This window comes from Centroberyx affinis, unplaced genomic scaffold (genome assembly GCF_046629955.1).
Source record: "Centroberyx affinis isolate AG114_WGS23_722 - 3 ecotype Tasmania unplaced genomic scaffold, CSIRO-AGI_Caff_v1 ptg000369l_1, whole genome shotgun sequence".
Taxonomy (NCBI): domain Eukaryota; kingdom Metazoa; phylum Chordata; class Actinopteri; order Beryciformes; family Berycidae; genus Centroberyx; species Centroberyx affinis.
Genome location: NW_027279040.1, coordinates 832,392 through 860,166, shown reverse-complemented (window position 1 = coordinate 860,166; position 27,775 = coordinate 832,392). Strand labels below are relative to the sequence as shown.

The following is a 27,775-nucleotide window of genomic DNA, read 5'->3' as shown; positions in this document are numbered from 1 at the left end:
AGACTTTGATCAAGCTGCTTCTGATCTTAATCATGCATTACTACATGCATATTATAATATAATCAAGGGCCAACAGAAACTTTTGCATCACTGTAGAAGTTAATGTGGACTAATCTCTCCTTGGTCATGGACTACATTTATTTAAATGCACTTTTTAAAATAGATTTCTCCTACAAGAACAAGCTAAGCGCAAAATCACCAGTCTCTTTCTGCAAACCCTTTGCTTGTCATTTATCTATTCCTATGCCTTGTAGCCATAAGAAATCTGCTGTATTTGTATTGATAAATTTGCAATTTTATTAGAAATCTTCCAATAGTAATCACATTGCTGTAACTTTTTAGTCGAAGGAAGGATCATTCCTTTCTTTCCAAGCCTTCAGGAAGGGTCATGAAAATTATTTTTTGCTTGGGGAGTTAAAATTCTTCCTCATACGCCCCACCTCCTCCCAGGGGGGCTTTATTGGACAGTCCCTTACTGGCTTTGACGGCAAAGCCACAGATTTAGTTGTTTATTTGTGATCTGGAGAAGTTTGGAATATGTTAAGGTTGCTGCTTGAGAATCAGTGGGTGGGCTTGGGGGGGGGGGGGGGGGGGGGGCATACAGTAATAGGAACATACAGTAGTCATCCTCCATGTCCACTTGCTAGTTTGTTTAAGAGCCTCCTGTCTAAAGTCTGCATTGCACAATGCACTTCAGCCTGAGAGCATTTGTGTCGGTGTGGGATAATCTTTGCTTACCAAATGAAGCAGCAACCATATCTAGAACAGTAAGAGCAGCAGGAGTACGAACTTTCACTTTTGATATTGCACTTATAATACCTGATATGTGTACCGCAGAATCCAGTTTGACATTGTAATACTTTAAGATGCAGATAGTGTGTAACACAATCCAGTCATTGTGTAGAAGGTATCATGTTATAGGGAGCTCTCCCCATAAAGGGAGCCATAGAGGCCAGCACTGCCTCAAGCTTGATATATAAAAATAAAACCATATCCATGATGCAACTGGCATGATTTGACAGCCGTTGCCACAAAATGAACCCTCTGCCCCTTTTCACCATGGAAATAAAGATATTTTGAATATACAGGACCCATAGCGTCTGTCTTGTGGCAGTGTTGCAGCACCCTTGCTGATGCTGATGAGTATTCATAGTATTCTCTTACATCACCACACCGCCACCCTGCTATGAAAATAACAGGTGATTGTCATAAATTAACAGGTGATTATAATCAAATGACAGCCACTGCCAGTAAGCTGTGTGTATGGTGAAGCACCGTATTGGTAGGAAATGCATGTGACATCATGGGAATACTATGAATAGACAGTCACTTTGTCTCCATTAAGGCTTTTAAAGCTATTTTGTATGCCTCCTCTATCTGTTTTATATCAATAAAACACTTGAACGTGGGGTTTTAAAACAAGAATAGGCATATCAAGTTAACAAAACACATCAACATAACATATGAAGTTATTTAAAGGAATAAGACTTTTTTTTAGGCTTTTTGTCATTGTTTTAAACAAGACATAGGCTTGTTTAAGGTTGCGTGGCACTGGTGAATAAAGCTCCATTGGAGAGTAAGTAAATGTAAATATTTTAGAAGACAAATGGGTCTGGTATGCTGTGTGTGTGTGTGTGTGTGTGTGTGTGTGTGTGTGTGTGTGTGTGTGGTGGTTGCGTGTAAGCTGGACTGTACACAAGGCACTCTTTGACAGGGTATCGAAAAATGTGAAAAGGATGGAAAGGAAAGCCACTGTACCTGAGACAGTGTGCATGGTGAGGCTGAGCTTCTCCAGACGTCAAGGCACTGTGGTATGGGCAGGATGAAAAAAGTCTAGAAGTGTCTTATGACAAAAGGAAGTTAAGTCAGGACAAGTGTGTGGAAGATCAAGTCAGCCATCTACTTCTTCATCAGGGCGTTTCTCTCAGCCTCACTGCACACTGTAAATATTTCTCAAGAAAAATCGGTTTGTGAAAAGTCACATTTCTACAAAGTAGTTTTCGAGTCTGATCTGTTTTTTTCAAGAGTAAGTAAAAAGTAGTGGCATCATCAAATAAGCAATATGGAAACAATGAAGTGTTTTGGTTATGCAATAAGTTGATTGATTTGTTTTAACAAAGCCAAGCACAAAGAGATCATCTTCTTTATCTTTATCTTCTTTCTTTATCTTTCACAGTTGAATTGCAGTGGTGTCTTTCTCTAGCAGTTCATCCCTGTTTTTTTCTATGAATTCAGTGTAATTTTGTTCTTTGCATTTCATTCCTTAATAGTGATCTAAAGTGACATATGACTCTTCAGCTGTAGTGGTGCTTCACATAATGTCTGTAAGTTACTGATGTTCAGCCCTTTTTGCTTGGTATCACAATATTACTGACCTTTTCGTGAGCGCTCCAAAGGAGACGACACAATAGCTCTTACTTGGGCCAAGAGCTTTCAACCAGAGGATCAAGCACCTCATGTAAATGGTTGCTAGGTTATTGTTGCCCCTAGTTAGAGAGGTAGGGGGTGAGGTACTTCCTGAAACAACCATCAGAATCACATGAAGACCACGCTGCGAGCGTCAGCCTAACAGGACTGCAAACTTTTTTTTTTGTGGCTATTTTTTTATTTTATTTATTTTTTCTTTTTAACAGCACCACCCCATTTGCATTGCACAGGCTTTCCTGTTAAATGCAAATCAGCTGTTTTCACTCTGTGCTCTGTTTCCAACAGGTGGCACGGGACGAGGCAGCTGCAGCAAGGTGAGCCTCCCTTCTGCTTATTTGATGAGAAAAGCTGTAGAATATAATATTTCTTGCTGTATATAGAAGTACAATTGCAGGCTGAATGTGTATGTGTGTGTGTGTGTGTGTGTGTGTGTGTGTGTGTCTAAAACTGGTTTGTGAGAAATGCTATTTCTGTGGGAGATACCATAGTGATTATCACTTTCTTTCAAACTTATCCATTTGCTAATGTAGAGATAATGTATGATTTATTTTTTCAAGTTTGTCCTTCGGGTAACACTTTAACTCTAGTTTACAATACATTCACAACGCATAAACAAGATGCAGATTCAACACTGCTTTGTTCTCTATGCTGACACTACATATGTCAGAGTTAAATAAGGAGAACATCTGATATTTTTGCATAGATGTTTCTTGATGTCTCTTAACCCTATCTGGGCTTCAACCACCCAATCCTTTTGAGCTTTTCCTTCACACTATTAGTCCACATTAGATCCAACGCTGGTGCTGTAATTCACACTGAATGCCAACTGTGTCCATCCAGACAATGTGGCTGTTGTTGCTGTTTTTCCACTACAGTCAGGAGAAAAAGAAAATGTATGATCAGAACACCCCAAAACCAATCTCTTACCACTGGTCTCGCTAAAAAATCAGCAGAAACGGCGCAGGATTTGACGCTGTAGTTTATACCAAACAATAATGAACTTCAAGAGATCGGAAGTGGATGCGTGGCTCCCACTTAGCTAGTAGAGTAAACACAGAGTACATGGACAAAATCTCTATCTCTCTATCTCTCACACGTACACTAAACACACACAACACACACATACAAATACTCTCCCACTGTCCAACTCTGTGCTCCCACACAATGATTACAATAACAAAATAATCTCAGTAGAAACAACAACATAGCTTTCTCCAGGTTTCAGTTCAGTTTGAGGGATGATCAGTCAAGGCTCAGTGGAGCGGCAGCCTGAGAACACACACACACACACACACACACACACACACACACACACACACTCCACAGCAGCCCAAAGAAGCATACAGAGCCTTCTCCTTAAATGGTCAAAGCTCCCAGGAGTGAAAGAGAGGCTGCTGCTGAAAAAAGACAGGGAACAGAGGGGACGGGAGAAGGAAGGAGAAGCCCAGGGACAGAAGGCTTTTTCTGTGTAAAAGGCTGAGAATGACAGTTTGACTGTGGGAAGTTGCTTTGAGTGGAGAGAGGTCAGCGAGAGTGTGCGTCTCCACAACACTAGCGGAGGACTCAGGTAATGTGTGCTCTCTGTGGACAGGTAGAGACGATCTGTTGCGTTTAGTGTGTGGGGGTTTCAGTGATGTTTGTGGGCAGACGCATGCAGCCTCATCGGATGCAGGCTGAACTCTTTGCCGCTCTTCTGTTGGTGTCATTGCGCTGTGAGCTGACAGCATTGTCAAGCTTTTGCAGGAGAAGTTTGGGTTGATTTTGCACTTGTGTTTTTGAGAGTTGTTGGTTTGACTTGTAACTGCTGCGGGGGGGGATTTGTATAATGTAGTGTTTGCGTGAGAGTGAAACTTAGTGATCATCATTGGCTGTAAATCATGCACACTACATAAAGATGTTGCAATTTTGTTCACATAACAACTATCCAGGCTGTGGTCAGCTAGAATCTGAAGTATTGTCTTTCCCGCTGCTTGGTGTGTAATTACAGATATTAATGCATTTTTTCAGTGTGGGGGATTATCTATTCCCTCACCTGACTCCTTCACATCTCTCTGGCCATCTCTCTGCTTTCTCACACTTCCTCTATATCCTGTTATCTCAGATTGTGGCTCCGTAACAACCACTTCCTCTGCTGGCCCTGTACTCTCTGTGCTTCACACAACCAAATTTTAAACAAATCTGGCAAGAGGGAACGGGCTTATGTAACAGGGGAGGGAGGAGGGCCCCGGTCCCCTCTCCCCTCTCAGTTGGGAGGGAGGGAGGCGGCAAGGCCCGGCTGCGAGTGTGAGGTAAACTCCGGGGTCCTCCTGGACTCCTCCGTCTCCTCTCCAGAAGTGTTTTCTTTGGGAGTTTGACCCCTACTGTGTGAAGACAGGCTCAGACATCCTAGAATAGCTGTGGTGAAGAGAGGAGGGGCGCTGGGTGCCCAGCCTCGCAGGCGCGTATGTTCTGTCCTGTTCCCCCGGCAGGAAAGAATCAGAGTGATTCAATTACTCTGCAATATTTATCTCAGTCTCATGCTCTGCTGGGGCTGAAGCCTCCTGCAGCTCAGCAGGTTTGCGTCTCGCTTTGGGCCGTGTCGCTTTCAAGTGGCAGCAGGAGCCTTCTGTCTCTTCCCCCTGGTCCTGTGTCAGCATTATGTCTGGTTTATTGTCTGGTTTATGTCTGGTTTATTGCCCTGTGTTTGAAAGCCATATTGTCTTATCTCCAGAGGTTTTGTAAACATGTTGAGCCGTGGTTGCAGGTTTATTTGGTTGTTTAGTGAGAACACCTTCACAGAGACAGGCATAATGAGACATGGCGGTATTCTCTGCTGCGTTGTGTCAAAGATACAAACCATTGATGTTTGAATTTGTTGTATTGATTTTATTTTGTTCTTATTTTTCCTTTATTTAACCAGCATGTTTTGAGAAAAACAGCTGTTACGTAAGAAACCTGTGAACATAACAGTACCAAGAAATAGCAAAAGCTATGACAGATTATTACAGGGAGAATAAAATAATAGAATAGTGGCACAAACCAAAATTAAGACTCAAACATTGAATCAGTTTATAAAAACACAGGCGGTTGTTACCACAGCTCTCTTCAGTGGCAATTGGGTAATCTAATTAAAAACTGTATGTGATTCATTTGAACTTTGTTATATAAAATGTCAAAGCCAATGTTTCTTGCTCTGACTTGATGAGCGATGCCTGAAGAATTACGTTCCTGCGCAGATACAGAACAGGTCACATTTTCAGGAATGAGTATAAACTGAGTGTAGCGTTCTGAGACGGCAGTAACACCTGAGGGACGGGGCTGGATGAGGTATTCGACAAAGACACCAAGTTCTTACATAGTTGACCTGTATGATCAGTAAGATGGCTTAGGCAATAATTCAGCTCAATTGTGGTGCATTTTTGAAATTTGAAATTGTGTCTACCAATTGTGCTGTAAATTTATTGCAGGCTGAAAAAGAAGAGTGAATTTAAGCCTGTATGACAGTTTGCCTGTAGCCAGGAAACATCCTTGCTGCTCACTGGGAGACAGTTAAACAACCCACTTCCTCCCCAGTGAGGCATGGCTATTCTGTGCATATGTTCCCAGAAGCCTCTGGTCATGTTTGTTATGACACTGAACAGCACACTGCACATTGTGTCCCTGATTTACTGAGGGTTTGTGCTGCATAGGGTGCATGCTATAACTCTGAAATGACCATTAGTATTAGAATACTTTTACTTACCTTGTGCAATAACTGGAGATGCAGCCAGCAGAAACACAGCCACACTGCGCCTGTGCTGGTCATGCATATGTGAATCTTTCTATTTTATGTGAGACCAAACAACTGAGAGGTAGCGCCCTATTCACTAACCCTGCCAGCAGTTTATGGACTATGCGCTTAAAGACACAATGCATAGTGTGAGCCTGCACAGTGCACCTTTGGGTGGACACATTTGCACCACAATCTCATTTACATAAATTTCTTAGTGAAAAGGACAGAGCTATTAGCTCTCTCCGATGCACAAAGAATTGCGTGTGGCACAAGTTGCCCGCACAAAACAGTATTGGACCCTGTGTCTCTTCACCTTTATGATTTAGGTAATTAAATGTTGCCTTTGCATTATTGATGGAAAAGATCAGCTGAAACTGTCTGTATGCTGCAGAGCTCATGCTTTTCCCTTTGGTTGGTAAATTGGTAAATTGGTTGGTAAATTGTCCACTGAATGTAGCTCATTTAGATTTAGATTAATTCGATTTAGGTTAAATTTATAGTTTAATTTTCAGTCTGTAACAACAGCCATCCAATTTCCACTCCATGTATGTGGGAAACATCCATTAAAGCAATCTCTATATTATTGCATGTGTTCTTTACCTATCGAAACAGGCTAGATTTGAAGCTAAGCAGACTGCCTTCGCTGATGTAAAGAGGTTCTACTGATGTGTATTTGCATTTACTGTAGCATGGGTTATGAATACATAATTGTTTTAATTTCTGCCCGAGCTGATGGTCCAACGACACTGATCATTAGTAACAACAACATATGCACTGTCCACTGTCCTGGCTCTGGCTCTAGTCAGTGGGAGAAGAGCCATCCTCAACCTCCATTTTAGGTGAAACATCCTTTCCCTTTTTGAAAAAAAAAATCCCTCAGTTGCAGTGGCCTATCACTTATTTTCTTTTTCCTCATAAAGCTCTGTTTAATCTCTTTTCCACTTACTCTAGTATTATTATATCACATATTGCATTTTCCCCTGGTTGCTACATTGGTTAGCCTTTGCTCTCAAGTAGAGGAGGGGAAAACCCATGTTAAAACACAAGGTGCCACTCAGTCATGACTGGTATTCATTTGCATTGTTCAAACAATGAATGTATGATGATCAATAAACACTCGTGTGTTGTAAAATGACAGTATAGCACTATAATGACACTGTAGCAAGCGCAGAGAATTCTGACACAAATAGTGTAGTGATGCTAGTTGAATATTTAAGATGAAGAAGTCAAACTCTGTGCTTCTTCCAAGCTACAAGAATTCTTAATGAGCCTGAATGAGAAGATATGCTTAAAAGGCAGTATATCCTTCAAAACACAATCTGACAGGGAAAACAAATAATTTACATTCCTCTGCCCTTTTCAATAAGCATATAGGCATGAATGATATACTGGGAAAATGTCATAAAAAATTGTCCAGCAGAAATCTGTTATCAGCCCTGCCATCAGTCAGGCCTCTCAGTCCTTGTCTGGTTGAGGCTGCCATGCTGGAGTCAAACAGCCAGCGCCTCGACCCTCTGGGCTCCAGGGATGTTCAGCAAACCTTCTTCAGTGAAAAAAATATTTTTCTTCTCATTCATGCCCTAAGGAAAAAAGTTTAAAAAGTTTAGATTTATGTAAGTTTATGAATGTATTTTCTTTCTTAACTTTCTTCCAATGTTTCTTCTGGAGGAAAGACGAGAATGAGATGGTAAATGAGACTAGGAGAGAATCCAGGATTTTCTGGGGAAATGAATACATTTTGGGGTTTAAAATTGAGAACACCTTTACCAGACTATACCTCACCACGTCACCAGTTTTAGTCTTATTGCTTTGTTTTTTGGCTTTGGGAGAGAGTCAAATATTGATTGGACTGTTGTAGACGATAGGAATAACATATCGGAATTATTTAACTGAGTGGTGTTCCCCCAACATTAAAGAGGGGCAAATTTCAAGGAAAGTAAGTCAAGAAAGAAATACTTGACTATGGATGATCGGCTTTGGTGGAAATCTTGATATTGGTGTGCATATAAGATTAATGGACGGGCAGCTTTGGTAAACATCTTGACATTTGCCGTGCATATGTGATTAATTTTCATTTTTTAGAGAATCACAACAATCCCCTCTACCCCTCCTCTTGCCAAACCTTGCATAAAAATATAGGATGCCCTATAGAAACAGCTACATATATAATATAATGTTACTGGGATGGATGTCTTTCATTTTAAAATTAACTTGAACACCAAATTCTGGCGCAAAAAGTTTGAATTCAGTGTTTCATACACATTTGTAGCTATGAATGCTATGTGTGTGTTATACACATGTTATATTGGCTGGGAGGATGGGATGACATCATCCTGACATCTTTATGAACTTGGTCTATTATGGGATTATATATTCTTAAAGGCAAAGTTTGGAAGGGGACTAAGAAAGCCTATCCTATTAGTCACAAATTCCTAGTAAATTCCAACCCATCTTCATGCCAGAGTTTGTGTGTCTGAGAAATTGGTACAAGCCTGCTGATAGAATTTGTCAACAATGCTACAGCAAGGCAGTGGAGAATGAAACTATTTTGGGGTTTGTTGTTGTTACAGTGACTGTTTTGTTAGTTCTATATTCTATGTTTAGTCTTCTTAGTTTAGTGTTACATAACACACAGTGTATACAGTATGTTATTGTGTATTAATATAGTGTAACGCAAGTCACACAACACAGCTTTAAGCCCTATATGAATTTGAAAGTGTGTTTTGATAGAGAGAACTGGTGCCTTTAGAAAGTTGTACTGAATTAATTGTTCATAGATCTTTAGGCAAAAAATTTACCAAAACAAACCTATGCAGGAAAGTATACTAACTGCGCTATAGGAAGTGTGTGTGTGTGTGTGTGTGTGTGTGTGTGTGTGTCTTTGCATACATGCATTTGCACATGTTCATATGTTTGTGTCTTCATGTGTGCGTGTGTGTGTGTGTCTGTGTGTGTGTGTGGGCTTGTAGCTGCAGGAATCTCCTCTTGAACTAAGTGACCGTAACTGTGAGGAGTCCTGTGACCCTGCCTGCTCTGCTGAGAGACCCTTCATCTTCCCCCACACCCGCTCTCGCCCCTCGCTCCTCCCCACCATGCCCACGCTCCCCGAGGAAGAGGAGGATTCCCCCGAAGACCTGGACAGTTCCTCTAGCTCACCCAGTACAGTGAGTAGCCTCTCCTTCACTTTCTTTAGCATGCATTCCCAAATACCTTATAGATACACGCTGCTTGTGTCTGCAAGATTTTAACACTGGTGTGTGTGCTATCTGTGGGTATTTTTTTTGGCAAGAGCATATGAGCGGGTAAAAAAAATTGCCATTGAATAATCCATTTGGCACAGGTCAGGAAATTATATCAATGTTGCTATTGAAGTCTGCTCTCCAAAAAAGGTGTCTTTCATAGTGCTATTTTTGTCTTCAAAAAGCCCTTTCTATTTAGCTGTGGAAATATTTAATTAATCCCACTTAATATAGAGCACAATGTTCCTTTCCTCTATCATTCAAATCACACACTTCTTTTTCCCCCCTCTGGTTTCTCTGGTTACAAATGCTTTCTGCAGTTATCCAGTTGAAGCAGAACTAGTGAACAGGGTTAGAAACGTATCACAGTCGGGACTATGTGTTCATGATACTGTATGTTGGTGTTTCTGTATGCAGGTTATCCTATCTGGTTCTGCCCTCATATTTTTGTGGTTTCCCAGCTAATATTTACAAACAAATCTATAATTCCTTGGATTCCTGGGATATTTTTCTGAGTCTTTGAGGACCACTGTGCCTCGTCTTTTACAGTAAATCACCCAGAGACCAAGGCAGTAAACCACCATCTAAGTCCTTGAAGCAGAAATGTGGGATTCTCAGTAGAGCTAGCTGGGTTCAGTTCAGGGGTTTACTGTTTGATTTACCATGGAGCACATGATAAATCAGATTCTGCCGATGTCAGGTTCTGCAGAATCTGATTTACCATACATTCTGCAGACGACAAAGTGTTAAACGGATGGCTGCCCGACCACTCCGACTGATTTACTCTAACCCTTGGAGAACATTGTCTTCCGCTGCAGTCGGTCATAAACACAGGCCAGATAAGAAATCTCTGCGGAATGTAATGAAGGTCTGTAATCTAATCTTCGGGGCATATGCCAATGGGATAAAAGTATCCACCTTTATTATAGTTCAGCCGTGCCTTTCTGCGGCTTTACCATTAAAGGGTTTCCTTTTATTAGGATCCTGGTCCAAAAGGAAGCTCTTAGAGGAGCTCTAAGAGGGGAGTTAGTGTTTGATGTCAGCCTTTCTGTTTATTTGCATACTTACCTTTGATGGTTGGACAAGGATTTTATGAAGCATTGAATGGTCAAAAGCTTTGGACTTTTTTTTTTTTTTTTTTAAATCAGTATCAACAGTATTTGATACAGTGGTATTGTTCAAAATACAGATTTATTACTACATGTGCAGAAAACATAATTTATTTGAGTGTTGATTTGTCCTTGTTCTTTCCCTCTTGGGGATACTAGAGTCCTTTAGGTCTCTAACAAATGTCTGATCTTCAGTGCTTCAGAACTTGACATTGCAGAACAAAAAGTTTCTGTTGAAAACTTCTCCAGAATTTACCACAGACCGACTGCTGCGAGGCTAGGTGACTCCTTGAATGCTAACCCATTACACAGAACCAGTTTCTTTTTACCCCAAAAAGCTTTTTGAAGCAGTAATCAAAGTGAGTGTTTTTGCTTTCCTCCCGAGTCCACCACATTCTGTCATTGTATTACCAAAACCATGGTTCATACCAAACATTTAGAGAGGAATTGTGGTGCATATTTAGCTAATCAGTATTACAAGTTTAAGAAGAAAGCTGTCTCCAAATCAGTGTACCAAGTCACCACACTTGTGGACACAAGTATTTCATGTGTGCGTAAGTGATGAGGTTCCAGGGTCACAAGTCTGAATGTTTTGCAGTCCTGTTGTTCTATAACATAAGGCTGTGACATATTTACTCTGATGTTATTATAGTGTTATGGACTAAAATATTTAAGGTTAAGAAAGGTCTAAATTTTTTCTAGTTTGCAGAATTGATATATCTTTATCCATATGTGTGAATTGTTGTCTGAGGGCAAGAAGTACATATTACACCAATGGTACCATTGCTGTAATCTTGTTGTCTTAACTCTGACATTTTTTTCTGTTTTTCAATCCTATGCCCAGTCCACACCAGGTGAAAGTCGAGCCGTTGTCATGACAGCCCCCACCATTGTCTACCCACAGCAGGCCACTATAGTGCAACAAGATGGACGTCCTCTAGAGCAAGTCAGGTATTCATCTTCCATCTACAACACAGAAACAGTCTTTAAGCCTTAAGCCATCTAGATATTTAAAAAAAAAAATCATTTCCTGTAACATGCCTGTTCCTCTCCTAGACCTCACAGTCCCAGAGCTCGCTTGGCCAGAAACTCATCCGGAGCGCCCATCACCACAGTCGGTGAGTAATCCCAGGCACCTGTACACTGATTTTATTCATGCCTTTGACACGGGCCAGAAATAATGTGGTACAAGCAGTTCTGTCCTGTAACTGGGAATATATTTAGATAACCACAACATACTAAGGGCCCATTCACATCTAGAAAGATAACTATAATGATACAAGTTTTCAGACCAAAATGGAGGATGATTACTTTATTTTACTGACTTGCTTTTACTTTACTCACTCTCTGAAGAAACTAAATGACATAGTTGTAGGATTTGGGTTCATGAACTGCTGCAAAGGAGAGAGGAGCTGGGAGAATCAAACGCCCTTTTACAGCCCATATGTCATAACCCTTTTTCAACATTTTTGTAGCGGGGATGGCCTTTGTCAAATAGTGTCGGGTTCTTCTGGTTTTCTGTGATCAGTTCCTCAGCAAACAAAGCATCACACCAACTTTTTCATTTGATTGGTTGAAAATGTTTTATCATTATCTCTACATCCAAACAATCGAACCAAAAACATAATGTAGTTATAGTTATTGTTTTGGATGTTTTTATATTTCTACTTGTAGTGGGAACACAGACTATTTACGTAGAATGATTCTTTTTATAGTTATAGTTATCTTTGTAGTTATTGTTCAAGATGTGAGTGTACCTTTAGGCTGTTTTGATTTTATCTTGAGCAGGGTTTCTTAAACTTTTTTTTAGCCCAGCAACAAATTGAAGTCAGTGAAGTTAACCTCACCCAATCATGGTACAAGAGCTTTCCCCCCAGTAGACAAAGCTCTTTTGAGTCCCACTTAAGTCAGCGTGCAAAGGAAGAAGCGATTCTGCTGCAGCCTCTCTCTCTGTTTCTGCTGTATTCCCCTGTGATTTCAGTCTGACAAACAACAGCTCTATCAAAGGAGGTGACAGCTGACATTAATAACATTGCAAGTTTCCCATTTACAAAATGTTCCTGTTGAATTTCCTTTCCCACCCAACAGAAGTGAGCTCCACACTTGAAACGACCAAAAATCACACGGCAGTGACAGAATATTGCTTTTAATAAAGACTTTTTTCAGAGAGATTAGTCTCGCCTTATACCAGGCTGAGTAAATCAAAACAGTGCTCTCGTCTTGTGTGGACACACAAGAAGCACCACAATCCATAGATTAGTAAATCCTCATTTTGAGGAATATCTAAGTTTGGTCATCAGTGTCACAGAGTCCTGAGAGATGAAGCTGTTGGTGTGCTGCATCACCTTAATCCCCTCATACCTGAAATGCTTCTGCTGCGTTGATTACTTTTGATGTTGACTTGTTGCCCTTTTCTGAGATGAGGAAGAGGCAGAATCCATCCTTGGCTGGTTATCCCTGATCACCTGATGTGAAATCCGATGGCTCACACCCGTCTACAAATTCCTCCTTGGCAGGAGCCGTTTATGCCTTGGAAGCTTACTCATATAATCCACTAGCAACTGCAGTTGGAGATAGAGCTCTTCTTTAAACCTATGATTCCCAAAAGCACTCACAGTTTTCAAAGAAATTTCCTTCCAATTCATTTGCCCCCTGTGTTTGAAACTCTCTTAAGAATGTTAATAATGTTAATACAATATTAAAATGAATTATTTTATATACTCATTGATAGTTTTAAAGCCTTCCTAGCTGATCAATCAGGGTTTTTACATCTGACTGCTAGTTAATATTGCCACTACTCTATAACTGTGTTTTATGTCGATTTATATGATTTTTTTTGTCGCATTCATATCTTGGCAGGTCCTAATTGCAAATATGTTTTTAATTGACTTACCTTTGTGAGAGGGTTAAATAGAAAAAATATAGAATCAAAATGTGTGTGCATGTGTGTGTGTGCGTGTGTGGGTGTGTGTGTGTATGTGTGTGTGTGTCCCTCTCTTAGACAGCACAGGTAATGTGATTGACCTGGTGAAAGACCAGCTGCCAGAGCTGCAGCTCTCTGAAGAGGATCGGCAGAAGAACCTGGAGCTGCTGGAGCAGGCCAAGATGGTCAGCGACCGCTTCCTGACGCGCCGGGGCCGCCGGTCCACCAGCAGCCTCACCGACTCCCCCACAGGTAGTGTGTACACTCACACACAAATACACACACTCACACACACACACACATACTGTACCTAGATACATCTACGCTGAAAATCCTGTATACATAGCATATAGTGTGTTAAGGAGAGTCACCAAGTATAGCTATGATATATTATGATACAAAAGATATACAATATAACCCATATGTTTGTTTTAATCAATTCATGATTCATTAACTTAAAATTAACTTAACATTTAAAATATTAGATATATATATATATATATTAGAATATATTTTCCTTTCTCTTATTTTTGGGGTTATCTGAGCATGCTCTCATGGTCTTAAGTGTCTCTCCCTAGATACATCCCACCCCCTCTTGTATAAACAATGTACTGCATAACACTGTAGGCCAAATAATCAATTAATTTAACTTACTCTGGTCCTTAAAAATGATAGAGAAGGATCATTTGGTAAGGGTTGCCTCTTATATTATAATAAGACAGAGTGTCACAGTGAACTCAATTAAATAAAGTGTTTCATCCACAGGTCTTACTCCAACTCCAACTCCATCATCCTCACCCTGTTCATCTAGAAGTAGCTCACTAACTGTGCCCCCTCAAATTAGTATGTACTTCATTTTGTGCCTGTGTGCTTCACAGCTATTGTGCAATAGCTTTCAATAGTTTACGACTGTATTTTGTCAGAATGATGTAAGCGGCTGTTTTGTGCTCTTCCAGCAGTGGGACCCACAGAGGCGACCTATGGCAGCTCACAGTCTGTCGGTCAGGTAAAGGGTTTATTGTTACTGGCACTCAATAGACAACATGCACTCACAGAGGTGTGTGATGTACAGCAGAAATATTAATTTTGATGCATTGTCAGTGTTAATTAAACTCTAAAGTGTTAAAAATCAACACATACAAACACACATTCACTAGTAAGGCATTTGTTGTTGTTGTTGTTACTATGTCTTTATATTATTATATTATTATATTATTAGACTTGCTTATCAACCTAACATAACTGCTGATAGGAGGGACTTTTCTTGATTAATGTTAAAGCACTTTCTTGTTTTCATAGCACTCTGAACTTTCTGGTTACTTACCCTATTGATGCAAAATGCCCAAATTTTAACTGTAACACTGCCTGAGTTCAATCAACCAATCAACACTTGTCAGTCCAATCAACACTAATTAACCCTCGAACATTTGCTGTGTGGGTCGTCTCTTGTAGCATCTGGAGGTCCCATCAGTGCGGGAGCAGCCCGAAGTCACGACCCAGGAGCAGGAGGTCAGACTAACAGACTCCCTCACTCCACAGCCTTTACTCACTACACATATGGAATAATAATGGTAATACTGTGGCTTTATTCACACCACAGAAACAATGTGTAGTAGTAATAGTTATTATCTTTTTCCCCTCAGAGCCCCAGGCTGTTGGTGGACTGGAAGCCCACTGAGAAAAGGAAAGTGTCTTCTGGTACCCTCACCCCTCGTTTTGCTGTTCAGAAGGAGAACTGTGACCCCAGCGTCCCTAAGAAGAGCCCCGGTCCTCCAGGAGTCAGTAAAGCAGACGAGGGAGCCGGTCCAGGCCGAAACCCCGGTCAGGCCCCGGCGACGGGGGTGGCCAAGCCCGTGCCTCGGCCCCCCACTCAGCAGGCGCCTTGCACGGCTGAGATCAAGACCATTGGGGCCTTCCCTCCGCTAATGAGAGCGGTCTCCTGGGACAATGTAGGCACCCTCAATGCCAGAAACGGAGCGCCTAGCTTACCGCCTACTGTGGAGGAGACCTTCTCCTTCTCAGACAAGCCCCGGGACGCTCTGTTCAAGTCCTCAGGGTACAAGGACCTGCCAGTCCAGCCTGGCAGCACACAGAAACTGTCGAAACTCAGAGAGGTACAGTGAAGACCATGCAAACCCTAACCCTGCTTTTGGAGTTGAAAATCCCTCTGACAAAATGCTCTGACAAAGAGGGAAACTGTTTTGTACTTGTACGTGTTCAGGTCCTTCTATGCCACAGCTGTTTTAAGTTGCTTGACGTTAATGTGAATCTTTTGTGTGTGTGTGTGTGTGTGTGTGTGTGTGTGTACAGGAGCACAAACTGATGCGGGACCAAAGCATTGTGGGATCCAAGTTACCAGACTTGAGTGAAACTGCTGAACAGGAAAAAGGTATCGTATATGAAAGACAGAAAGTGCTATCAACAGTGTGTCACCAAGAGTTTACGCTTTCTGAGCCTCAGGGAAATTATATTATGGACAGAGAACATGATCTATTCTGGTCTTTTCTTCCTCTATTCTTCTTATTTTCTTTGTGCCACCCATTCAGTGCATTGGCAATCTTATAGCAGACATAGGAATGCTGTTTTAAAGTTTCAGCAGCAGATGGCATGATTGTTAAAGCATGGGAGAGACATTTTAAAGCCCATCATGGAAGACAAGCAAGTGATTTTTATTAAAGATTTGGCATTTTGGAAAAAGAGAACAGGTGATTCTTATGAGGTCTGATTTGTCTGTCAATATGCCTGCAGGTCCTCTACCCTCTCCAACCTCCCCCAGTGTTGAGGAGGCTAAGGAGAAGTCTGATGCCATGCCAAACATCTCAGACGTGATGCTAAGAAAACTTAAACTTCACCGGGGGCTGCCAGGCTGGTGTGTAACAAGCCAACAAGCTGCTGAAGTGAACTTTTAACTTCTGACATGTTTTCTCTGCCTAATAACTCAGCAGTAATTCTCTTTTCGTCTCAGTTATACTGTCTAAAAATACATGTGTTACCTACTTTACTAACAATTCATCTTTGATTTTATTCCAGCGCACCCCCACTCACTGAAAAAGAAGTTGAGGTTGGTATCTGATCTGTAAAGGTTATTTGTTATTCTCACAAATTAATTATTTCCGTACATAATGAAGATACAAAGTCACAAAAAAGTTCTTTATATTGTCCATGCACACTACATTGTCCATGCAGTTTTGTGGTGCCTTTTAATGGTTAATCACTCTGGTGTGGTATGAAAGCCTGAATATTGTTAAATAAGAGACTATTTGACTCAATTACATGTTATAAAATACAATTAAGTACTACTTAGCTATTTGGAAATTAACTCCCATGTGGTCTTTCATTATCATTATGTCCATGTCATTAGTAAAATAACTTATATTCAAAAAATATTTTTGGTATAATGAAACACAACTTAAAATGTCTAATCTCTGATTAAGTACATGGCAAGCTCTTAAAACACTATCACTTGCTGTGTGCCATATTCTGCCTCATTGCCTTAGTCAACAACAAAAGTACGAAATTCAACTTAATCTTGTTATCATTTCCATTCTTAAAATGTCCCTCAAAATGTTATTGTCGTCATGAATCATCTTAGAAAAGGTCAGAGAATTTACTGGCAAAAGCGATCTGTTTACTTTGCACAGTAAATTTACATCCTACACTGCTGCAGCCAAAAGAAATTAACAACCTCTATGCTGAACATTTGCCATGTGCAGCTCCAAGTTTATGATAAGCACCCTGTTTTCTTACCACAGCAGTCAATTACACAGTAGTGAAAATTGGCTGTGTATTCGGTGGCGTCATGTCCACAGGAAAGCGGCTCTCTGTTCCTGATCAGGACTGATGAGACCCTGTGTGATTTCCTGTCTCTGCGGAGAGAACGCAAACATAAGAGAGTCTGTCAGGCTCGGGCTGCAGCCCCTCCTGCCGCTCCCATGAGGATGCGTCTGGATCAGGACAGTCAGAGGTCATATATTTCCTCTCAGCCCCGGCCCGTGTTCGCTCGGACGGCGTTTGGAATGCTGCACAGAGCGGCTTTGATCCTCGCTGCAAAACACTGGGAGGTCAACTGGCAGGATCGCTGCTTATTGCCCAGGGCTTATCTCAGGGCCACTGCATTCATCTCTCAAGACACTCACTAGTTAACTGATGGAAATGCATATTAGCTGGGTTGGGCATGGAATACTGCACAGTGGCATGGAAACAGCCCCATTCAGTCTTGTGTATCTCTGTGTATCTCTGTGTATCTGTGTAACACTTTGACTGTTAAATGGCCCGATCTTTCTGATCCACTTGCTGTGGACGCCCAGTGTGTTGGTGTGTCTCCATCATCCACACATCATCTGGATTTAATGTTTTCCCATGTGGCCATTCATGTATGTGAGCACTCTAATGCAGTCCCATCCTCCCCACAGAACGCATTTATCCAACTGTCACTGGCATTTCGTAATGACAACTACACTCTGGAGACCCGGCTCAAGCAGTCAGAGAGGGAGCGCAACCTGACCGAGGAAAACACTGAGAAGGAACTAGAAGAGTTCAAAGGCGCATTAAAGGTCAGTCCTCATGATTGCAAATGATAACAGCAGATCAGCTGATGTTAGATTAATTCACTTCTCAGTATTTCACAGATCCGGGTACAACAGGTGAGGTTTCGTAGTTTTTCTCTACAGCAGTTTTCTCATTGGTGCTGCAGCTTTTGGATGAAGAAGAATTTCCTCCATTTTTTCTTCGCATATGTTAATGACAAGAAAACACTCTTGCAAATATATGATTGGTCCTCCTGTATCTGCTTTGAAGTGTAATGTTTCCTGGAAGTATCCCACAGTAAATATTTATTTTGTCTGACTACAGATGCTTTCCCAGTGACAATAGACACAATGAAGTAACACTTGGTGCTCTTGTGGATTAAGATTCCTTAGGTTCATAGGTGTTCATTGGGAACAGGAATCAAAACTACAGAAAACTGAGATACTACCTCTAAGATCGAAAAACCTCCAGTGAGAAAAAGTAGTCTTGAGCTGTATGCACAATGTCCAAGGCACTCTAAATCCAGTAAGAGTTAACTTTTTCCTCACTGGAGGTTTTCAGTCTTAGAGCTAGTATCTCAGTTTTCTAAGGACAGTGGTGTATGTTTTTTCTGTGCTGTAAGTGCTGTAATGAAAGGCTGGTTCTTGCAGATGACGGCACCACAGTGGCAGAACCTGGAGCAGCGTGAGGCCTACCAGCGTCTCGTAGAGACGGTGGCAGTGCTGCACCGCCTGGCCACACGGCTGTCCAGCAGGGCCGAAATAGTCGGAGCAGTTCGACAGGTAGTTACACACACAACCAAAGGACAACGGGAACCAAGCCACCAGGGTCAAGGCTATTCGTGCATTGAATTGAGAATGCATGGTAAATTCCAATTCAATTCCTGGAGTTGCAATTGGAATTGTCTCCCAGCTCTATGGAAACAGAATTGGAATTGAATTGGAATGACGGGAAACAGAATTGAATTCCATTAAATGCCACTTCTAAGAGAGGTTGTCTTGACTTGCTTAACATAATCAAAATCAAACATTATGAATCAAATAAAAGACAAACAATCAAATACATTCAATCATAATGTATGTATTACGATTACATTATACATCAAATACCACCTGAAAGGTACCTTTAATATTTGATGATATTCAGTATTGATAATATATAACATTATGTATTATGTGGTAAGAAAAAAACATGGAATTTCACAGAATTTCATTCAACTTTATGAAATTCCAGTTCTGCCTCCTGTAGGTTTTTTCAAATTCCAATTCCAATTCCTCAGCTGAATTGGAATTGATGAGTTCATTCATGAATTGACTCCAACCCTGAAACCCACTGCGGTACACAGATGCATTAAACGGAACAGCTCAATGAAAAAAGAACAATGCTGCAATTTGAAAACATATCTTAACTTTTTACTGTCTTCTTTGCGATGTCTAAGGGACACTGGGATGTTTGTTTGGCAGCACATAAAATATGTTTGTGAAAGATTTAATCTGTTGTTATGGTTGCCCTCATGCTGGCCAAAGCAAACATCAGTAAATGAGCAGAGAGTTGTTGCTTGCTATATTTATAGTGCAAAGGTCTTCAGCTATTTATAACCCAGAACCTCCCAAACTTATTTCTGCCTTTAAACTCATTTTTATTTATTTGTTTGTGTCTTTTGTTTTTACAGCTGCCCACCTAACATTAAGGCATTTATCAATGGCACAGAAAGTATAAGCTGTCATAGCATGGGGGTTTTAAATCTAGTTGGGATAGCTGGAGCTCTACTCTAATTGGCAGAATCTCAGATCATTTTCTGGCAGCAATCTTGAATGGCATTTGTTTGTTCTTAAAATGTTCAGTTTTAGGGTGTTGGAATCCACTGTTTCACACAGTTGGATATTTGTATTTGTTACAAAGAATTTTTTTGTGTCTGTGTGATATTCCTTGATCTCACAGTAAGTAGAAGATGGTTTATGCAGGAAAAAGAAAAAAACATGAAAGTTTTCTATGTGAGGAAGTTCAGTTCCAAGTAACATCTGGTTTCATCTGAGAAATTGTTTGACTCAATTTAAAAATAAGAAGGTTCTTACCACAATACCAAATACATGAGTCATTCCACAAATAGGGTGCCTTTTCCCTTTTCGTCCATCATGGTGGAATATGTGAGAAGGACTTAAAAGGCATTGAATTGGCAGAATGACTTACATGTATGTTACAGAGCCATAGGTTTATTGAAATCCTGAGGGATCTGTTGTTTGGTTTTAGTTTTCAAAATTATTGCAGAACTCCTGCAACAACTCAGTGGAAGACAAGAAGAGTGCAAACAGGTAGACGACCTCTCTCCTGAAGAGGTTAACACAATCTTTTCAACAGAAGTGACTTGCAGTTTGTCTGTGCTTGTATACTGTAATGCAGGCTTGTATCGATTGTCCTTTCACTGTGCAACAGGAGAAACGTATGAACAAGGCCACAGAGGTCATGATGCAATATGTCGAAAATCTGAAGAGGACCTATGAGAAGGATCATGCGGAGCTGATGGAATTTAAGAAGCTGGCCAACCAGAACTCAAACCGCTGTTATGGAGGGTCCGTAGACACTGGAGGTAAAGCTACACCAAAGAAAGTACTGGAAGGGAGAGGGAATGAAACTCAACCAACTTTATTACAATGGAATTCAAGCCTGCAGATGGAAAACACTTTGTTTATCCTTTATTTATCCAGGCAAGGGGTTTGGTAAGCATGCATGCACTTTTTTAGCTAGTTTGGTTTTTGTTTTGCACTCATACAGTTAAGCATAATCTCACCTGGGAGCTGGCCAGTGCAACCACAGTATGCTAATGTTGATCACTGAGCAGCTTCACTGGAACAACTGGGCATGAGACCAGCTTGAACATAATGATTTAGGCTCTTATGTAATCCTGTGCTCTGCATTCCTCTGTATTGTTTTAAGATGATGGAGTTCCACGGCCATCAAGGTCCATGTCCCTCACACTTGGAAAGGTAAAGTGCTTTAGTTTTGCTGAATGATGTTTCTGTGCATATGTTTATCTTATAAAAATGTTTAGGATATTGGTTTTGATTTTGTTATTGATATTTCTTTTACTGGTCATTAAATTGTTGTCTTTCAGTGACATCATCACATTTCTGTAGGTGTAAAGGTCTAAAGCTTTAACATCTCTAATAGCTTCTCATCTCACTCCTACCATTGACCCTGTTGGATGTGTTTTCTCCATCTCACCTGCCCCTCACTAGGCGCTGCCCAGACGCAGGGTGAGTGTGGCAGTGGTTCCTAAGTTTAACCTCCTGAACATCCCGGGTCAGACCCCGGCCACAGCGGGACCGGGCCCCAGCCTCGCCTCCAGCCCCGCCGCTGGACCCACTTCTGCTGCTCTTCCTGTCCTGGTAAGTCTTGCTGTCCTGTCTACAACTGGCTCTTATTGCTAGAATTAATTGATCATCAGTAATAATGTCTTCATCAAGTCATATATCCTGAGCTGGTAGGTCTTCCTGTCCAGTCTATAACTGTCTCATAATGCGAGAATTCATTGATTATAAGTAATAACTTCTGCATTAAGTCATAAATGTCAGCAGTGACAATATTGTTTGTTTCTCCCATTTAGTGTGAAGCAAGTGATATGAAAGGCAATGCTTCCACAGAGGCTGCACAACCAATAACAGAATGGTACGTTATATGTGCTGGTGTGTTTTTGCTCATACAAGCGCACACACGCACACACACACACACACACACACACACACAAATGCACACATGCACATACCATTGCCTGATTCCCAAGGTCAGGCTCCTTGAAACAATGGGCCAAGAAAAGCTTTAACATCTAATCGCTCTTATCAAAAGGGCATTTTCTGCTGCATCAGGATCCTGGGCTTGTTTGTGCGACTTTGAGGAAATGTTCCCCAGGACCCATTCCCAGAGGAACCACATGTATCAGTGGTTCCTCATACACTACAGAGAGAGCCGCTATGTGTGAAAATAACTCTGCAAGCATAAAAAATAATAAAACACAGCTGCGGTTGATTTATACACTCTGCTGGGATGTAATCTAAACATTTGTGTAAGAGTCTGACAAAGTCCAGGCACAAGGCTCCAATCATGTCCTTGTTATAAGGTAAGCCGGAGTAGAGCGCTCGAGTATCCGAGCTAGAAGATGTCCCCTCGCTCTGTGAGAACACAAGAATGGCAATAACAACTGTGCAAAGTACCAGTCCCTTGAGATTTCAGGAACATTTTTTAAGAGTTCCCATGTACACATTTTGGCTTTTGTACTTTTGGTTTTGACGTAAGCCCCGCCTGTGACGACAGCTCTCGTGCACGATTCCATTCAACCGAGCTCCAGTGTGTCCATTAAGACAAGGCCGCAGTGTTGTGATGGAACGTTGTGATGTTGTGATGGAGTGGGAATCCACAATCCTCTCAGTATCATAATGTTTTTTGTGATAGTGCTAGCAGCCAAGGCTGATTGTTCTTTCCTATCTGAAACAATGCAGTGGAAAGAGTGTGTCAGAGCAGGAAAGTGAGCCATCTGCACCAGCCAAGCCTTCTGTCAACCTAGAGGAGATCAGGGCGGAGATCAGAGCAGAGATCAAGGCAAAGATGGAGGAGGAGGCTTACAATAAAGGGTGAGGCCTTCTCTCTTTTTCTCTGTTTACACCTCTACCTACAAACACACACTGTCTCTCTGTGGTGACATTGTAGTTACTCATCATAAGTGAGGCTGCAGTGGTACATTTAATGTTCATTAAGTTAATGTAATCCATCATTCATTTAGAGCTTTGTACAGATAAATTCAGTCATATTTTACATACATAGGATACTTTTTTATATTCATATGTAGAAAATATGTGGTACACTGACATTGATAATGAGGTACTGTACATTATTTGTCACTGTCACACTATAGGATGTCCATATTGTCATGCATTTTGTTATGTGTTCGTATTTTGCTGGATATATGGTAAAATGTGAATATCCCAAATCCAGCTACCAAGAGGGACTAAAGCAATCCAAAGAGATCCAGGAAGTGAAGAATGAAGAGGAGAAAGTTGAGGAGAAATTGCTGAAATCAGAAACTAAGGATGAAGAGAGTGGAAAAAAGCTGAAGACCACCAGGTGATTTACATTCATCTTATTTTCCTGCCTTAAGTATGTTGCTAATATATGTTTATCATATTTGTGTCACATGGTTATGCAACAATGACTCTTTGGTTTCATTTAAAAAAGCAGGCCAAATGACCAATCATCTGATCACATCCAATACATCCAATCAAATGTATGTGTTCAGAGACATGTTGAAATGGCTCAAAGGCACACTGTTGTTTCATTCATAAAAATGCACTTGGATATTGTTCTCACCTCTATAATAAGATCATTCTCAATAAGCCTTGCCTCCATGTTGCACATTTCAAAGTTTCATTTCCCTGCATTAAAATAGTTTGAATAGATCAAGAGCCTCATTTATCAAAACAATCAATCACAATGTGATCGTAGAAATGGGCATGAGTAGAAATTGGCATCAGCATTTTTATTTATGAACCCTGAACTTATGGTGTAAAAGTTTCTACTGTAGCTCTAAACCAGTTCAGATGCTTGCTGTATATTATACAACAGATGCCTCATGCGTAGATGCATAGGCTGTATATTATGATAAAAAACATCATTATTTACTGTGCAGCATAGTGTTTGTGTACTGCATTGCCAAATTCAATTACCCCATTGATCATTGACAGCAATTATTAGGCCAATACCCACTTTAGGGCAGCTACAGGGCAGGGAACTGGTTGTGTTGTTATATATTATTCAAGGTGAAAGCAAGTAGTTTTGTACAAATGAGACCACTAAGCTTTCATAGTTTCCAATGTCATTCCCCACAAGCAGAGTGCTGGATGCTCCGGCATCACACTCCGCAAATTGATCATTAGACCTTTGTCTAAAATAGGTGTCTAGTGTGCTTCTGGTGGTGAATAATGATTAATAATGATGCTGCCTGTTTTTCATTTTTTACTGGTGGTATAATGATCATGATAATGAAAGATACTCAGGCAGCCTTAGTGATGCTCTACTGACCTGTCTTTAAGTTTTACCTGTGTAGGCTAAGTAGCTATTATTACCCAGACACAAATCACATAAGCCAATATCTGTAATAAATTGAGACAAATATAAATCTGATGCCAAAGACGTCTGATTGAATTTGTTTAGACTGCTTCGACAGCGATCTGTATTGTATGAGGTGAGAAAAACCAGATTGTAATTCAAGACATTATTCTTTCCATATCGCCTCACAGTAAGATGGAGGAGATCCTGGTTCTCCTTGACCGGTTCTGTCCCAAGATTTCCTGGAGTAACCGCCTTCTCTGGATTGTCCTGACACTGTTCCTGGTGATGTTTCTGGTTGTCAATATATTTACATACTTCAGTGACTACTACAACGGCCATGCGGACACGTCAGCAGAAAAAGCCATTATCCAAGGCAAGAAGAAGATCTTTGGACTGAATGTAGCAGCGCAGCCAAAGAACCCGACTACAGAATAACAGAGACACCGCCAGTCGTTCTGCACCTCCATCTGAAGAGTCTCTGTCATTGTACCATATCACCACACTAGAGCTGACTTGAATCCACGACTCTGACTCTCTAGGGTCAAAGAATGTAGATTTGGGAGGCTTTTCAGGTTTTGGATATTTTAGTCTTTTTCACGGTTAAGTTATAATTTCGTTTTGATAGGAAAGTTGCTGCATTGTTTGCTGCGGTGAGAAACAAAGATCATTTATGTTTAGGGACCAATTATATAGTGTGATGAAAGATATATATATATATATATATTTAAATTAGATGCATACTTTATTATACTTTTTTGCTCTGGTACTCTTGATGGAGTGAAAGTGGCACTTTGGATTTCCATTAAATGCCACAACAAACAGAAGACAAAGTGTACATTTATCTACACTCTAATTTTAATGTATAATCTCTCAAGTCCAATAGGTAATAAAGTCCCTGAGAGATTTTTAAGTCATATTTAAAGATATAGAAATGAAAGGAATGTTTTTTTTCTTTAGTAAAATTTCTATATTGTGTATTTAAACATTTTGAAGACAGTTAAAATGTAAGCACATTCCAAAGTAGTTCCTTAAGTGCAATATTTTGCAGCTGATGGTTCTCATTTGTGTTGTTTTGGTTTGTGTCTTGAGAGCACTGAAAGATTTTCTTCATGTATGAGAGCACTCTATAGACGGCATGAGACTTTTTCATCTTCTTTGCACATGTTTGCCTACCTGTGTTGTGTGGTTGTTGTGGGTTTTACGCTCTGCCACTTCACCTTTAAATAAAGGTGCCTGAAAACATTCTGCTGTTATTTTCATAGTGAGAAAGTTAAGGTGCTACCAAAGCAGATAGGTGCTTTAGTCCCAATAATAACATGCAGTAATAGAGTAGTTACTTTTGGAATCAATGTCAGTTGAATTTTCTTGTTCACTACCACACCTTTTCTCACTGCCCAGCACTTGAAAATTCAACCTACTCTCATTACAGTAGCTTATTTGTCTGAGGGAGCCACTTGTGTAATCTAATTGAATCTGTTAAGCAGAAACACTATGAAGTTCCTTTGTAAGACAAGGGAAATATCTCTCCGCTTTGGTAGCCCCCAATACGTCATCAATGATGCCCAAACCTCATTGACACTTCACATCTGATAAAAGCGCTGCTGCCTGCTCGTCATCCGTCTTTGCGTCATTTCCTGCCGGCAGGGCTCGTGGCAAGATGTTTTTGTGGAAGTGGGATGTCGCTGTGTGTCAGAGGCTCATCAGAGGATGCCAGGGATCACAAGCTTGTTCATGATTAGCAATACCCAGAGGGAGGAAATCATTTGCACTAGGTGCCCAATGTCAGATGTCAGTAACAGTGCAAATCCCGTTCTCTCTGTGGAGTGCAGCATAATAGTGCAGGAACAAACCCTCAAAAAGGGCCTTAGTTTTTGTTCTACCCCTACCCGGGGTAGAACAAAACATGACTTTGTTTTTTCATAAAGAAAGGATTAGAAGAGAAATACTCTCTTCTAATCCTAATCCTGGTCTAATAATACTGTAATCAGTACCCAATTATGATAATAATTCATTTCAGGTAGTCACTGACACTGTCTCATCAAAAACAAGAAGTAATAGTTTGTCACTGAGCACTATTATTGTGACTATCCAGTGAGTATAACCCAAAAAAGTACACAAAAATGCCTGCCTTGTAACAGGGAAGACCAAGTTGATCCCATGTTTTTTACCCACTGGTTGTATTTACATACTTCATATTAGCACGTTCTCCCTCAGTGTTATGAGGAGTTTTACAGGTCTTTGAATGTGTCCCAGGACACATCAATAAGTGATGCACCCTGGGACACATACAAAAATGTATTATACTAGCAAAAGAAAAAAAAAGTAATAGTTTAGAATCAAAAGTAGTTTCTTATGTCTATAGAGGTTTATTAAAAAGGTTTATTAAAAGTTTTTAACAGAAAAAAATCTATCAATCAATTTGATATGTTCCATGCAGCCTACAGTTTTAAAGGCCTTGGTGAAAGTTGCTGAGCATTACTTCAAGATAAAGATATTCATTCTGATCTTGTTTTATATTTCAGTGTTGATTGAAGTGTAATTGCTAGATTTGTATTAAAATGAATGTGCTTTACAATTGTTTACTTACATACACCCATATTCTGCATGGCTGTATTGGGACAATGTTTGTGCCAAAAAGGCATATTTCACTCTTTTGCCATTTTTAAAAAAGTTAACAAATATAATTCAACTTAAACTGTAGCAGTATTGTTTTTATAGTAATGCTCAATCTGATAACACAAAAAGTTAAAATATTGTGCTTAGTATGTGGTAATGGCAGCTGATCCAAGTTTGATCAAAATTTATTTTGGCTCTCCTGTAAAATCTACTAAAACGCACTTACGCACTTTGGCTCCAAGCCCTCGAAATATGGTTTTATTGTGAATCAGCAACATAAAGTGCAGTCATAGGTGGAAACATCAGACAGACACATTTCCAAAGAACAATTATTTTGCTTGCATTAGTGAAATCATTCATTTATTCATTCATTTCATTCATTCATTTCATCTAATCCTCCTGGCCATTTTCAAATCCACCTGCTTTCAATTAAGTGTCTTGAGAGGGAGAGAAGAGGAAACATAAGAGACAGCAGAACACATTGCATCACAGGAACCGGAAATGTCCCAAATTATAGACTGTACTTGCAGAGCTGTGGTAACAAAGAAGCCCTTTGCTTGTTTGTTTCAAACTACATCGTCAGTGCAGCACCGAAGAAACTCAAAGACCAAGATTCCATTATATTAGCAGGTGGATTTGAAAATGGCCAGGAGGTCAGGATGGTTGACCACACAGGTGTCCACTGCTTGCCTGAGTTGTACAGCACACAAGAGGAAGCTGACACCAGAATGGTGCTGCATGCAATTCACCTCTCTGACAGATATCAAAACATCATCGTGAAAAGTGATGATACAGATGTACTTGTGTTGCTCATTTACTATGTCAGTCGAGGACTGCTTGGAACACCTTCCATGTTCATGCATGTGTCCCAGGACACATCACTTACTGATGTGTCCTGGGACACATTCAAAGACCTGTAAAACTCCTCATAACACTGAGGGACAACTTCAGCTACCAGCAGTCTTACTATCAGAGCTCATCTTAACCAGTTCACACTCCTAACATTATAAAATAGCATCCTGAATCTATAGGCCTAAGTTTTTAATGGGAATATTAACATATTTACATTCATCTAATATTGACC

The 27,775-nt window shown here is 40.5% G+C and overlaps 1 protein-coding gene across 3 annotated transcripts; it reads left to right on the top strand.

Annotated features, from left to right (window-relative positions):
- Positions 1-3,858: 3,858 nt before the first annotated feature.
- On the top strand, positions 3,859-25,946 carry mrvi1 (murine retrovirus integration site 1 homolog). Of its 3 annotated transcripts, XM_071515821.1 has the most exons (21): positions 3,859-3,994; positions 9,148-9,342; positions 11,371-11,477; positions 11,583-11,644; positions 13,528-13,701; positions 14,215-14,292; positions 14,406-14,455; positions 14,902-14,958; positions 15,093-15,563; positions 15,760-15,838; positions 16,198-16,318; positions 16,480-16,510; positions 17,862-18,002; positions 18,627-18,758; positions 20,410-20,563; positions 20,911-20,960; positions 21,213-21,362; positions 21,581-21,642; positions 22,470-22,601; positions 22,963-23,091; positions 24,264-25,946. In XM_071515821.1, the coding sequence occupies exons 2-21, from the start codon at positions 9,271-9,273 to the stop codon at positions 24,508-24,510; spliced, it is 2,499 nt and encodes an 832-aa protein (XP_071371922.1). In that variant the 5' UTR covers positions 3,859-3,994; positions 9,148-9,270; the 3' UTR covers positions 24,511-25,946. The 3 variants fall into 3 exon arrangements, with proteins under 3 accessions (XP_071371922.1, XP_071371924.1, XP_071371923.1); XM_071515823.1 differs by lacking the exon at positions 14,215-14,292 and having other exon boundaries at positions 14,409-14,455; XM_071515822.1 differs by lacking the exon at positions 14,215-14,292.
- Positions 25,947-27,775: the final 1,829 nt, after the last annotated feature.